Source organism: Centroberyx affinis, unplaced genomic scaffold (genome assembly GCF_046629955.1).
Source record: "Centroberyx affinis isolate AG114_WGS23_722 - 3 ecotype Tasmania unplaced genomic scaffold, CSIRO-AGI_Caff_v1 ptg001241l_1, whole genome shotgun sequence".
Taxonomy (NCBI): Eukaryota; Metazoa; Chordata; class Actinopteri; order Beryciformes; family Berycidae; genus Centroberyx; species Centroberyx affinis.
Window position 1 is genome coordinate 113,336 of NW_027279753.1, and position 15,657 is coordinate 128,992.

The 15,657-nt window shown below is 43.6% G+C and overlaps 1 protein-coding gene across 1 annotated transcript in view; it reads left to right on the forward strand.

The window, feature by feature from the left end:
• Nucleotides 1–246: 246 nt before the first annotated feature.
• The window catches only part of LOC139648666 (A disintegrin and metalloproteinase with thrombospondin motifs 16), a gene marked incomplete at its 3' end in the record, with an annotated part of 166,731 nt that continues 151,320 nt past the window's right edge, over nt 247–15,657 (forward strand). Inside the window, exon 1 of the mRNA XM_071524847.1 lies at nt 247–332. Coding sequence (XP_071380948.1) covers nt 247–332 — 86 coding nt within the window. The remainder of the gene's footprint in view (nt 333–15,657) is intronic.

The following is a 15,657-nucleotide window of genomic DNA, read 5'->3' on the forward strand; positions in this document are numbered from 1 at the left end:
TTTCCACCTCATCGAATAAGCATAGACTAAAACGAAGCAATTGAATTTTAATTATATCGATTCAGGAATTAAAAAATCTTTTTTTTCCCCACCCCTACTGAAAAGTGTCCAATTCAGTGACATTAAGGTGCCATTTCTGCTGTTTGTAGATGATGTTATTCTGTTGACCTCATCAGATTGTGATCTCCGATGAGTATTTGAACAGTTTGCACTTTGGTGTGATGCAGCACTTCCAAATCTGAGGTCATGGTTCTCTTCCAGAAAAAGGTGGCCTGTCACATTCAGGTGGGCAATGAGAAACTGCCCCAAGTGGAGGAGTTCAGGTATCTCAGGTATCTTATCCACGAGTGAGGGTAAGAGGGATTGTGAGATTGACTGCCTTAGATGTAGCAGCTGCAGTAATGCGACCATTGTATTGGACCCTGGTGGTAAAAAGAGAGTGAAGCCACAAAGGAAAGCCCTCGATTTCGTTCTGACCCTCACCTTTGGTCACAAGCTCTGGGTAGTGCCCGAAAGAATGAGATTGCAGATACAAACGGTCCAAATGCATTTTTTTGGCAGGGTAGCTGGCCTCACTGTCCATGACAGGAGGACCTCTGAGTTGAACTGCTGCTCCTCCACTTTGAGAGAAACCAGTTGAGGAGATTCAGGCCCTCATGCACCTCCCTTTGAAAGTGTACTGGACAGTGGGAGGAGACCCCGTAGACGCAGGACACACTTGAGGGACTACATCTCCCAGCCCACCTGGGAGTGCCTTGGGATCCCCCAGGAGGAGCTGGAGGGAGTTGTTGGAGAAGATGTCTGGGCTGCTGTGCTTACCCTGTTGCCACTGCAACCCTGACCTAGATAAGGCAAGAACATAGAGGGATGGATGTATCAATTCATTGCCTATCCTATGGGAGGAGCTGGAGTAGAGGTGACTGACTGACAGGCTAACTAGCCAGTTTAGGCACTTTGGCACTGGCAAGTCAACAATGCAAGCCATATCCACTCGTTTGACTGGAGGGTTCGCTTGCTGACTGATCAGATTAGATTCTTCCCAAGCCACACTACAAAGCTGTTTTGCTGATTGCTTTCGCCTAGAACCACAGCAAATGGAACAATGAATTGATAGTCTGACTAGATGAGTCGTTGGTTTCATGGGCTGATTTGCTGATCAGTTGAAATTGCGTAGATTGTGGGCGCAGTTGAGCCAGAAGACCGCAAGGCTAACCGACTGACTGACTGTAAGGCTTCTTGATTCCACCTTGATTCGATTTGCAAAAAGGACCACCAGGGACAGAAGTTTGTAAGCCTTATTTATTATCATACTGACTGTTTTATCTACTGTTTGCTCCCATCTCCCCGTCCCCACCCCAATCCATGGAAGGGCAGGAAAAAAAATTCAAACTCAAATCCAATTATCATAGAAACATTTTCACAGATAGAACTCAGAAGGGCATTCTTATTTACATCATTTCAAGTGCAATAATTAATACTGAAAAATGAGCCAAGGAGAGATTAAAAGTGGGTAATTTGGGTCGAGCAGATCTGCCCGTTCTTTGATTAAAAAATCTGGTTGCAGTAATCAGGGAAGACAGTTTCTACTGACTCTTTGGGGCTGTTCGTATGGCAGCAGCTGTATCACTTAACTTCAAGTGCAGCTCTTACGGCATTATTAGTTCAAGGGCATTGTAAGCAAATTATGAAAGTATGCTGTTATTTTAAACTAAACACAACGCACACAGTGTACCAAAACCTTGGCAACTTGAATACTTCCTTTAAAGTGCTGCTGCAGGAACACCTGTAAAAGTTGCGCTGGCCAGAGTACAGGGATTTATCAGTGGCGATGCATCCGTGTCCTCGCCAAAGAACAGCCAAAGGGCATCCTGATGGCAGAGATGGCTAGGTCACATATCATGTAGCCTACTTTGTGGGTCTGAATCCAGTTCTCAAACTTTTTTGAATGCCCTCTTCTCTCTCTCTCTCTCTCTCTCTCTCTCTCTCCCCTGACATCTTTCCTGCCACTTTGCACTGCATACTATTTATTTAATGAAGCAGAAAAGGAATAAAAAGTCTTTCAAACTACAAAAAAAAAAAAAAAAAGAGCCAGAGAGGGGAGACAGAGAGGAGAGGAGAGAGCTTGGCTGGCTAGTTGAGTGGCTGAATGACTGGATGGCACTAAATGGACAGACTGGCTGGCATATTGGTGGTGTGATTGAAGTGAGTAAGAAAGGCAGAGAATCTCTCACTCTGCTCCCGTCTCCCCACCGCGCTTACCTCTCCCTCTCACCTTGCACTCTCTCTTTATCGCTAAATCGTTCTCTATCTCTCTCTAACTCTCTCTTTAACTCCTCTTCACTCACGTTCAACCCCCCCCCTCCTCCCCTGTCAATTCTGCTCCTCTTTCAATCTCCCCTCTCGTTCTCCCCTCTCTAATACTCTGAAAACTACTCTCTCTGCACCTCATTCTCTCCCTGAATACCCCTCTCTAGCATTTACCAGGCAACCCTAGTGACTGCTGGGCTGTAAAATGGCCATATCATGGAGAGAGAGGAGGGGAGAGAGAGAGAGAGAGAAAGAGTGAGAGAGAGAGAGAGAGAGGTGTTAGATTCTTGACAGCGGGGTCTCCCACCCATTATCTCTGTAATCTGGTGATAATTAGAATTAGTGCTCAGGCACCCCCAGGGCGAGACTTTCAATGCCTCACAATGTCTCCAAAGGACCTGGAGGTACACCCCCTGTGAAAACACACGCACACACGCGCACACACACACACACTCACACGCAATCCTTGACCTAACCCCGGTCTCTACACCGCACACCCCCTCCTTCAACCCCGAGGCCCTCACACCCTTTCTCTCTCAGTTCCAACTATTAACACAATATCCAAAAAAACACCCACACCCCACATTCACCTTCAACCCCCCCAAATGCACACAAGACCCACGTGCACACACAAACACACACACACACACACACTCCACCCCCTCACTGCAACCCCCACTTCACCCCTCTTTCTCGCCCCTGGGCGGTGCACAGCTGAAGGTAGCAGTGGGTTGCTGGTGTTGGTGGTGTGGAGCCTGCGATCAGCACTGCGCTGCCCATTAATCTGCTGCTAATTAGAATGCTCAATAGACTCCTAAAAGAGATGTTAGCTGCCTAATTATACTATCACCCAGCTAGCGTGCTATTTAAGGGAACTGATAAGCGGGTAGGAAGCGGTGAAAACTCGCGGCGGGAGAGGGCCCGAGCGGCGTCGGGATACGGTTTGCAGTCTGCTCCACAGTCCTTGATGAGGAAAATGTAGTTCTCTATCATATGATGTGTAAAATGTTGGATGTCTCACCATGGTACAGTTATGGAGGACAGAATGAATTCATAGTTCTAGAGAAGTATCGGATCATTTGCAACATCAGCTCATGACTCTTAAAGACGTGAGGGAATATGAGGGAATATTCAACCAATGGAAGATCAGTTGGGGAGAGAGAGAGGCGGGTTTTATTTGATGGAGGGGTGGAGGGGTGGGGTTGTTCAAAAATCTGTGATGGTTTTATTTATTTATTATATTTACACCTACTGGTGCAGCATGAGGTCACCATTAGAGATGCTCTGTTTTCCAGGGAGTAAAAGTAATGGGAGTTCATTTCATACATGCACGCATGTAGCTGGACATATGCACAAGATACACACACCACATATGCACACACAAAACATGCATTGAGTAGTTGAATATTTTACTACAGCTACACTATTTCTCCATCTCAAAGCTCAAAGAGGAATTATTTGCTTGCCAAAAACACACAAGGAATGACCTGTTTACTTGCTTTTTTTTGGGGGGGGTGAAAGTTTTTATATGACCTTTGTTTGCCAGAAGGATGTGGTGGTTGCTGCAGAATAGATCTGTAATGGGAGACTTCAACAGTGGCTAACATCTCCAGTGAACCAACTTTTCAGGAACGAGGAAAAACATCCTTATTTTCAAAATGACAAACATGTATTTCTGGAATTACATGAACAGGGTTTGGAGCACCCTGGCGCGATAGTACTTACCCTAAAAGCACCATGTTTAGTTTCATTCCATGCAAAACAAACAAACAAAAAAAAAAAACACAAGAAAAAACACCAAGACTGGTTACAAGGAATTCACAAGAAAGCAAAACGGTTGTTGACACTCTAGGTGTGGTCGGCCGGTTGCAGCCTGGCCGCGGCCTTTAACCAGTGTCGTCTGCCATGAAATGTTGTTTTGGTGTCAGTCACAGCCACTCTGACCCCTGCTGCCTGAACACAATACCTCCAGTACCCCCCAGCCCAGTGTGGAGCTCATTCACACAGCCTCAACGCGCATTCCAACCATTCACTTCCCCTGGAGACTCTCTCTTTCCCCCTGTCTCTCTGTCACTCGCCCTCTCTCTCTCTCTCTCTTTCTTTCGCTCTCTATCTGTCTCTCCCTATGTCTCCCCCTCTGTCTCCATCTCGCTCATAGAGCGAGTCAGAGTAGAACAGCACACCAGCCAGCAGCAAAGATCAGTACAACCCAGTACTGTTAGACCAAAGCACTTTAAATAGCAACAGTGGAGAATGGAGGAGAGCAGAGCAGGAGAGAGAAGAGGCTCAGCACAGTTTGGTACAGTCCAAGAAAGTCTAGTACGACATTTAGTATAGCATGGCACAGTGAAACATTATCATTTTACTTTTTTATTTTACTCTAATGCTATTGATTGATGAAAACCTCACATTTCCAAAAACTCACTTGTTCATTTATTAAGAGAAATGCCTTATACTTAGATTGACGGCAATACATATTTGAAACTTGATAAAACTGTAAAAGATCGAATACAATAAACCTTAAATTCAGTAAAAAGACTTGGAGTGATGGCTTGTCCAAGTCTCAACAAGTGGGAGAGATGTATTGGATGCATTTGAGTACAGCTGTGTTTCAGGCATTTGGGTCAGAAATTTAAGGCAATAGGCTGATCAATGGCAAGAGGCAGGAGCTCCAAATACTGTAGGGTTGAAAATCATCAAAATGAATGTCCACTAGTTTTACTTTCAGATGGACCCAGATACATGATTTATATGATAAATAGTAAAATAAAAATAATCACAAAACATTTTTTCTATTACAAAATATTAGTAAGGAAATGGACAAAGCAGCCTGGTAGCAGTCCTCACTAATCTACAACTTGAATTAGTTCAATCAGTTCAACAAAAGATGAACAAACCTCTATATAACTATATGAATACAAATGCCATGCCACAATAATAGTGCATACACTACACAATTTGGTAATACATTTCCAGCAAAAATCTATAGCTTCCAAAAAGGGGAAAAAATGATTTTGCATGGGGCGCAATTCAAAATCTAATGCAATCAATACAAACCATGTTTGTAAAGAGGACCATTAAAGCAATTTTCGATGTCCGACAGACAATCAGTTTACATGTTTGAAGAATCAAGTGCTGACCTCAACTAAAGTATGTCCAGGGAAGAGCAGGTTAACATTGATTTGCCCCTAGATGAGGATGATGCCTTGTATTTGTCTGTCTGCTGTGTATAATGTGGACTCAAATTGACAAAATGGCCATTTAGTCAAGGAGCATAGTGCTTTCTTTATTATGTTGATTGTGCATTAAACACAATGAAACATGAATGAGGAGTAAAGATTGAGCTGAATACCTGCAGCATTAACTGTCTCTGTCCATTTCCAAATAGATTTCTAAATGAACTGCAATAGAAATGATACAGAAAGCAGCAATGACAGTATATTCTAAAATGATAACAGCCCTTTTCATTTGATAAAGTAATGAGCTGCATGTAATGTCCATTGTCCTCTGAGCCAATTGGTTCAAGGCTTGCAGCATTAACATTATGTATCTGTGCCAAAAAAGTTATTTTGATATGAGAAAAGATGCAAAATAAAAAAGGCTATTTTACTGGCCTTGCTGAAGACGATACATCAATTCTCTATGTCAACCCTCATCACATAATGGTGGAGGCTTTTCTGTTGGCTAAAAAAACACACACAGAAAGTTGAATTTTATTAAAGGGCCGTGTTCAACAACGGTGATGAACAGAAAACAAAAGCCTTGCCCCTGTATTGTTCCCTATACACACTGCTTGTTCAAGTAGAAACCCACTGGTTACTTTTTCTCTCTCTCTTTCACAGTGTAGCGCTCTCTCTCTCCCTTCCCCCCCCCCCCCCCTCTCTCTCTCTCTCGCTGTTGTTCAGAGATCGATAGAGTCACCTTGGTTAGCTATTTGTAGCCTCACGGTTGGTGGGGTTATGTGTGTGTGTGGGAGAGAGTGCACTTGTGCAAGGGATGGGGTGGGGTGCTTGTGTTAACAGTGTGTGTGTGTGTGTGCATGTGTGTACAGGAGAGACAGCAGCGCACAGGGTGTGAAGAAAGCCATGGGGATCAGCATTAGCTACAGAGCCCTTTTTGCTCCTCTTTAAACTTGATCAAAGGCAATAGTAGTTGAAGCCTATTAAGCACGTCCCTCGAAAATGTGCTGGAGAAGAGCAGCCGCATATTCAGAAGGGGGCCCATATTCAAAAGCCACAGCCATTGAGACAGAAATGTATAGTTTTCTTGAGAACATTAATGCCGAACAGTAAAAAAAAAAAACAAAGTGAGGAGGGGAGAATACAGAGGAAAGTTTTCGAGGCCTGGATTCAAAGCCACACCTTTGAAATCTTGAAGGGCTCGATCCACACTGGCTAACTGGTTTATCAAAATCACCACAGCTATTTGCCGTGGTTGTCTGAGCTTATAAAAATACAATTTCAACTTCAGGGAAATGTTTTTTTTTGATGGCTTTTAAATTCTTTCACATTTTCATATAGTCCAGCGGAAAGCGGGCCGCTTTCTTTTGAGTGTTTATTTTTCTGGTCTCCAATTCACAGTGCTCCAACTTAATCATGTTTGCCTATTTTTTTTTTTTTCTTTGTATAAATGTCTGAATTCATTTTGTACTCATTTGATGAAAAAAATCCTCCATGGTGGTGCGTGACAATAGCACATATATTAAATAACAGAACTTGGTTTAATATGTGAATTATTATATGTCTGAATTTCCTTCAGTAGATAATGTATGGTGTTGGAACAACCTACAACCTTAAACATGAACATCTAATATCTATATATTATCATATATATATATATGCATATAATAGTTTTATACTAGTATATACTAGTATATAGTATAGTATATACTTTACAAATACTTCCATACTGCAATAAAAAGCATCTTGAAATTCCCTATTCTGCCTCGTCAAGGGTCAAACAGTCTAATGATTTTGAAGTGGTGTGCGGATGAAATGGATACATGTATTATGAGTGAAATGGCAGATTATGAATGGGCGAGCGGATGTTAAATGGAGAGCTGAGCAGCGAGTGGAGAGGTGAGGAGAGTTCCTCTTGCCACTTAGCTGGTGTGTCTGGTGCTCGGTTTCTCCGTGCCTAGCGCAGTCCTCTAGAGGAATGAATTAGAATAAACATATATAATCAGATAATTAGGCATTCACCACAGTTCTCCCCACACACACACACGCTCACTCACACACACACACATGCGTGCCTCAGGCTGGGAAAGCCAATGAAAGCAGATTAGCAGATGTTTAAAGACAGTAGTGAGCACTGGGGCTTGTGTGTTTATTTTTGTGTAATGGCTAATTTAAGGTTTGATTTTGATTTCTGGGACCAAAAAAAAGAGTTGGAATGTATTTAAAATATTAAAAATCTATTTGGGGGATTTGTAAAAATGGCATGTAAAAGATTTTTTTTTTTTTTTATGCCATTTTGCCAGTTTTCAAATAAGAAAATAGCAAAAGACCTAAATTTGTCTCATGGGCTTAAACGTTTCTGTAATGTATGTTTATTAAAACAAGCTCAAGATAGATTTTTATTCCATATATTATAGATTTTTATGTATAATTTTATGCTCTCTTACTGAAACTGACATCATGAGTGACTATCTGCCTTAATTTTGAGGGAAACCGCTATCAAGACGGAGGCCATCCTCATGTCAGCGGTGGCAAAAAAAAAAAAAAGTGTGTGTGTTGTTGCCCCCTGCTCATCCTGCCCTGTCAAATTAATTAGTCCCCATCATTAACAGGGTCCCAAAACTGGCTCTGACCCGCTAATCCAGCTCCACATTAGTATCAAATCAGCTGTGTATACCTGTCAGATAAATTCTCATATCCTGTCCCATTTCTTATTCAGGAAATCTGTCAAAGTTACCTCAGCCTTATACCTCCTTCTCTCTCTCCCTCTCCCTCTCTCTCTCTCCCACAATGAAAACAATCAAGCAGGAAGGATTTGCGCTTGACAGTTATGACAAAGCAGAGAGGAGGGGGGTGGGGGGGGGTGGAAGTGGGGTGAGTTGGGGGGGGGGGGGGCAGGTTCAGTTTCAAGGTGGAATGACTGCACCCCCTAAAGGTCTTCGGAGGAATTTCACACCACCACCTCCACCCCTCCACCCTACCCCCCCCAACACACACACACACACACACACCACCACCACCACCACACTACCAGACAGTCTCACACAGAGCGAGAGAGAGAGGGAGAGAGAAGACAGAGGGGATAGGGGGTGGGAGTAGGGTTGGTGGGGGTGGGGTGGGGGGGGGGGGTTCGTTGCCACCGACATCATCCTCTCCTCTCTCCTCTCCTCTCCTCTCTCTCTCTCTCTCTCTCTCTCTCTCCGCCGGCCCGCTCTCGTCTGCCGGGGTGCTTATGATCCATTTTCCCCCAGATATGAGAAAGTTGCTCGCTCAGAGGAAGAAAGCAGTCAATCAATGCTACTGAAATAGCCCCACTCCATTAGCAGGCGGTAACAGGAGCTGTGCCCTTGCTTAGGGGACTTTGGCTCGGGCGGCTCCGGTCCCCCGGTCTCTCTCTCTCTCTCCCTCTCTCTCTCTCTCTCTCTCATACACACATACACACCCTTCCTCCCCCCCCAACCCTCCCAAACTAAAAACCAGATCCAGATACTTTTACAGACATCATGGCGTATCTTCCAACTAGCTCTCTCATCCCCTCGCTCTCTCCCGCTGCACCTTGTGTCATTTTCACAAACTTCATTTTTTTTTTCCCCCCCGTCCGTCTGAAACACTTTTGTCGGTCGGGCCGGCCAGTCAGTGTGCCCCTGTTTTGCCTCCCCCCCCCCCACCCCCACCCCCCGCCCCCTCGCCTGTCTCTAAAGACCTCTAATTGTATTAAAAGTACTCCCCTCTGCGGGCCCTTACACACCCCGATCTTTGTGTCGCCGAAAGCCGATACCTCAAAGCGCCTTTTGTTTTATAAGGGGAAAATCGTTTGGGAGCGGACCCCGGGATCTCCACCTGGCGCGCATGCCTCTCTCAACTGCAGATTATTACAAGGAACATCTGCTCGGGGGTCACCGGCAGTGTCAGTTGGCATAGGAAGATAGGCAGCGTGGATCATCTTCACTTAAGCCCCGCAATACCGGCCCCTAACCCCCCCCTCCCCCCCTCCCCGCCCGCCCGCCACCCCCCTCCCTCCCCCCGTTTGAAGTGTACACAGGACGCATGGTATCATTCTGAAAGTTTGAATTGTTCGGGGGGAGAGAAAAAAAAAAAAAGTCTTTACAGGATGGGATGAATTATTTGGGTTAGGGTTGGGGGGTTTAGGGTTCGGATTAGGGTTAATCCTCTAATGTGGACTCGCGGGCAGGGGTGAAGGACGCACAATGTTCGGTGAAACACAAGCAGGAATTATCGAAGTCGTGTAAGGGAGTAGCGTAAAGAGGGCCGCGATGTACACACACACCTATGGGAAATTCTTTTATTTGGTCTGTTTTATTACAATATATCCAACAGAAGCGATGGACCCACCTTCCCTAACCCTGTCTCTCCTCGGGCGCCGTGTACGCCCCACCCAGACCCCTCCACCATCTCAACCCGCCACACACACCCCCGCCCCTCCACCCCCCCCACCCCGCCCCGCCCGTTCCCTAACCCAAACTCAGCTGGGGCGGCACCGGGGATCGTAGCTGTGTGTAACGCTGTGTCAGGTGCTATTAGAGGCTGTTAGGTGGCAGCCTCCATCACTCTCTGCCTCTACCGTGTCCACTCCAGGGGTGAGGCGGTGCAATTGCCTTACACACGCACACACACACGCACGCACACACTCACACCACAGTGCGGTGACAGCCAGGCCTGATTGGCAGTGACACGACCATGTTGCAGAGAGAGAGAGAGAGAGAGAGAGAGAGAGAGGGGGGACCCAGGTGGTGTAGGAGCAGCTCCACTGGGTGTTATTCTATCTATCCAGCGGGGCCTCAGGAGCCGATAGGAGAATCTGTGTGTGTGTGTGTGTGTGTGTGTGTGTGTCCCAGGTGCTAGCATGGCCACTTCCCCAGGTGCTCTGTTGGGACATATTACATATACTGTACAATGACAGAGATGGCCCCGGACGAGGGGGCTGGATGGACTGGTCGGGGGGAAAAGGTGGTGTAAAACATGAGACAGAGTGAAGGATGGACTTGTCTGCTCTAGTAGAAACCTCCAGACAGCTTGTAGATGATACATGACTGTGTTGTATAGGGTGTTATTGTAAAGTTAGGATTGGATATGGTTGATCTTGCATTTCACAGCCATAGACAGTTAGCTATCAGGGATGGGGCGATATTTCGCAATTCAATATATCGCAATACAAAAATGTGACAATACGTATCGTGGGGCAGAAAAATGAATCATGATATTAGCTCCATTTTATTCTGCTGTAGTAATCACAATGAGCTCTCCATCAAAATTATATTATTTGCACTTTGTAATGACATTTTTAAATTGTTTACATTCTAGCAAGCCATTGCTAGAAAGATTTGTGGCTCAGAAATAAACATAATTCTGCACAGTCAGACTTTGTTGTCATTGAACTTTTATTTATTATATCACATCATGGCTGTGTTGAATCATGAACCCCATATCCCCCATCTTTATTGTGCATACATACAATAGATAATATGTATGGTAAATAGTAGAGAGGGTGTCATTAGCAATTTCTGAAATATATGGAAAGCAAAGATATTGTTAAAACCAACCAATGTAACCTTAACAATGTCCACAATATAATAAAACAATATGACTCAAGTTTATCCTCCACATTTAGAGTGTAACTACTGTGGAGCGTGGTACAGTGCAGCGCGCAGCCATCTGCATGACAGAAAGCAGCGCCGCCTGCCTTGTGATGAAGAGAAATGAAAGGCTCCGGAGAGGAGCGAGCTTTAGGCCCCCCTGTGGGGCTGCCCTTGTCGTGCCTGATCCTGATGTGTTGAAAAGTGACGGCAGCTCTTCTGGCAAAGATGTCTCTCGTTTGTTTCAGCTGTTGCTCGGCCGTCTCATTGCCTCCATCTGCCGCGCGTCTCCGCCTCCGCCTTCCTGCGACGTTATTCAACAAAACGCGGCGATTGATTTCCCGGGTCATTTGATATCATCGTAAGTGACCTCCCGTATTTTAGCGTTCGCCCTTTTGATTAGTTAATTGTCCGAAATGCTACTTTTAATTAAAGGCTATAAAAGGGTCCACTAAAATGGAATCAACCAAGCTGTAATTCAGTCTTCTGGTATGAAATGTAGGCCATATTCGAGATTAACCAGGCACTAGGCTGGCGTACTGTCATTTTGTTGACTTATATCTGTATTCAGTGTATAATGTTGGGGTGTAATAGTGCAGACTGAGTGCAGATAGAACTATTCTAACTACAAACAGTATTTCCACATTGGATCTTTTCCCTAAATTTTTACTTTATTCTGGTGTTTTGGAGCTGCTATACCTTTTTTTGCATGAACACTACAGCTTCTTATATGCTGCTATTTACTTTTGTGCTTAGTGCAGGAAAACTGCTTTCATAAAACAAGCACAAAAGAGTTTAAGGGAGAAGTCAACTCGCTGCTACTTTTTGTCTGTCCATTTCACACAGTATTGCTCCCTGCATTGTACTCTTCTTTTTGCCTTTTGCTTTTTTTCGACTGCACACTCCAGTCCATAATAATACACAAGAAGCGCAGTTCCACCAGTGTGTCTACCAGCTTCCACTGACACTGTGTATTGTAGTGCATGTTTCTCAGTTCACCAACAAATAGGATCCATCACACAATAATACCTATACAAGTAATTGCCTTTCTCCAGGCTATAAGGCCCCGAGGTCCTCTTGTCCACCGAAACCTTTGCTCATAAACTCCTGATTCTACAATTTGATATTGTGGAGGCCCCGCTATTGTTGCTGCTGCCAAAGCCCGGCCGATACCGCGTTAGCGCAGGGGGGCGAAATCTCATGTTCTTCACATTGTATCCCATAACTCAGTTAGCTTTTCAAAAACACGAGATGTTTTCACAACGCTAGGAGGGAAAACAATGAGGCGGCGTTACGTGATTAAGAATTGCTGTTTTTACAGTATAGTCCGTGTCCCATGAATCAAGGCTGACAAGGGAAAGCCACAAATTATGACATTAACAACTTGTGAATCATTTTTGAGAATACAGTGCGAGCTCTATACTGTTTCTACCGCTGGTTCAGCAGAAGAACCTATCACCTAATAGGCCACTTTCTTCAGCTGCGTCAAATTATGGGAGAAAACATAGATGCTTTGGGCCATCAGCAACCACTTTGCTGCCCCCACTTATCTTTTGTGAAGGAAAAAAAAAAATTGTCCCGACCACAAAGAAGGAACTCCGACAAACAATAAAGTCAATTTAACAGTAATGCTCAGTGTAATTTTTAGAATCAGACAGTGTGGTTTGTCATTTCTTATTTGATTGAGTCTCAGTAAACAACATTACGACCTTTGCTGATGTCGCTCTGTTGCCTTTGGCTATCTGCCAAATGCACCCAACAAATCAGGGCTTATTTCATAAATGCATTTGCCCGGCCTATTGCATCGGACAGACCGAGATCAGATTTTTCAGGTGTCTGTATTACTGACTATGTCTCACATCATTATGTTATCAATACTAATTGTTAACATCAGAATTTTGTAAACATTTTGTACCAAGTAATTGTATTATATACATTTCTTCCTCTTATAATACACTCATAACACTTAGAATACAACCTCTTGATGCAAAAACTGAGTCCATGCAGTCGGTTTGAACCTTGTTTATACTAATGAAAGCATGTTGAGCGAAGATATGCTAGCTAAGAATTAAGTCTATTTCATCTAAATATATACAGCACATGATGATATCACCAAAGGCCCCTGATACACACCTAATGCAGAGCTGTAGAGTGTGTTTACATGGCCAGTTCCCTTTGAAAAGGGACAGACCTTATTAGCGTTTGTTTGTCCCTTGCCTTTAAAAAGTCCCAGCAAACGACATGGGAGTTCATTTTCTAACATCAGTGAGTCGCACATGAAAGGAGTCGCGGGTAATTAGTATGGAGTGATTAATGATTGTCGGTATCATAGCGTCTTCTGCTTTTATCAAATAAAAACACAGAAAAATATATCCGGTGTGGACAGTCGTGCTATTCCCACTTGGGCATGGTTTTGTAGATCTTGAAATGTGTGTGTGTGGATGGAATCTTCAAGCACAGCAAGGTTTTGCTAAATTAATGAGTACATGGTGTGTATTTACTTTCTATCCAGAATAAATAATAAAATAGTCAAGCCGCATGCGGTTCTCACTCTTGAATCTCTCACAATGTGCATCTAAAAGTGGGAGTATTTGTTGTATTTGTTGTGTTCTTTCATCTTTCTATCTCATTTGATTTGAACTGCACTAGTTTACTTTTTAAGTCTTTTATCTTTTGTATCTCTTGTCTGTACTTTTGCACTTTTTAATTGTAAATCTTTTACCTTTACTGTATTTTTATCCCTCTGTAAAGCACTTTGAATTGCCCCAGTGTATGAAATGTGCTATACAAATAAAGCTGCCTTGCCTTGCCTTGCCTTGAAAGTAAGATTTGAAATAATGAAAAACTAATGCTTAATTCAGTCAAAATGCATAATTTTAAATATAATAAAATGAAACTTATAAGGGCAGTAATTCCATTCAAAATCTGCAAAGAAGCACACATTGAATGGGAAATTATTTTGAGAATGTCATCTTCTTGTTGGTCATAATTCCATATTTTCATAGACTTTCAATCAAATACTACAAGGCAAATAAGAAGTGGTAAACAGATCCATGCAAGACAGATAGAATAGCACACACACACACGCGCAAAAATCATTGCTAATTATTTCAAGTAACACACTGATCAATCCCTCATAACATAACATCGTTCCCCATGTAGGTTCTCAGCTTCAATCTGATCCGGGTAATGTTTTTAAGGCTCTCATGCCTTCAGGTTTTCTATTGGCTTTATGGATTTCACTGCACTGAGAAAGAATGGGAGTCCAATTCCCTTCTGAGGGAGTTTATCATAGCCCCTCTGATTAGATTGGCAAAATATTCAATAAAGCGCTTGTTAAAAGTAATTTAATAAGAAGCCATGCGATAGTACCCGAGTATCCAAACTAGCCGTATTCCACTTGTGTGGTATTTTGTCGAGTCTGCATATCTCATTTGTCGCCGTTTATTTTATTTGACACAGATAAAGGTTTTAAATTCCGAGAAAATTCAAGTAAGAAAAAACTGTATTCCTTCCTATACATTTTCATGAGCTTTCCAAGACAAGAGCGGGGCAGTGGGGTATTAACACCTCTTGAAAATGAGCACTTGTGAGCATTTATGAAGCCCGGAGCTTCCCCCAGCCCGGATTTCTTGGAGGTGAAAGGTTCCAAATCCCTCTTTAGATGGGTTGATCTTCTCAGGCCCATTATGCCCCTTCACTGTGACAGACTGGAAGCTGAGAGGCAGCCTGGGCGGAACAAAGATAAAGGGGGAATTAAAGAGGAAAACCGAACTCGACTTCAGCATTTGTATATCTTACCCTACCTTACACCTACGCCTTAGGACAATTGAGTTGGTATTCCCTGCTTAATGCCTTGTTTCCCATCGCCCTTCAAACTGCCGGGCTGAAGCCCTTCACTAAAATGCCAGCAAATCATTCTGGCGCCTGCAGACATTTTTTTTTTTTTTGGTAGAACTGGAACATAAAATCTGTGCAATCATAAGAATCCAGTGATCCTTATTGGGGCGACCCTTCTAGAAGCTGATTCAGGGGCAGCTTTAGAGTTCTTCCCATTAATAGATAAAGGGAAAAAATCAAATCCTTTAAAGATGAACTGCTCCCCTTTTGGAATCCGTGCAGAGCAGATGTCACAATACATTTGTGGCATAGGCTCAGTAGTGATACTCAAAAATAGAATATGAGCAGAAATTAAACTTAAGTTGATTTCATATTGACTGTACCTTTTGAAGTGGGGCTGGGGATCCCTGCTGGGCTGCGGGGCTTTGGAAACCTTAAAGAGAAAACGGATTGGACGGCATCATCACGTTCGGTTGAAACTGGCAATGTGATGCGCACAGTGACTTTTTAGCGGTCTGGGAAATCTTTTTCATCGGGTAAACATGCAGCTGCTTATGTTGCCACGCTAAAACACCAAAGTACCTCAGCATCTACCAAAAGTAGGGATGGGACGATATATCGGAATTCAATATATCGCGATACGAAAATGTGACAATACGTATCGTGGGGCAGAAAAATCTAAAGATTCTCTCTGGATCATGGCAGCGCTGTCCTGTTCTTCCTCTAACGGGACAAGT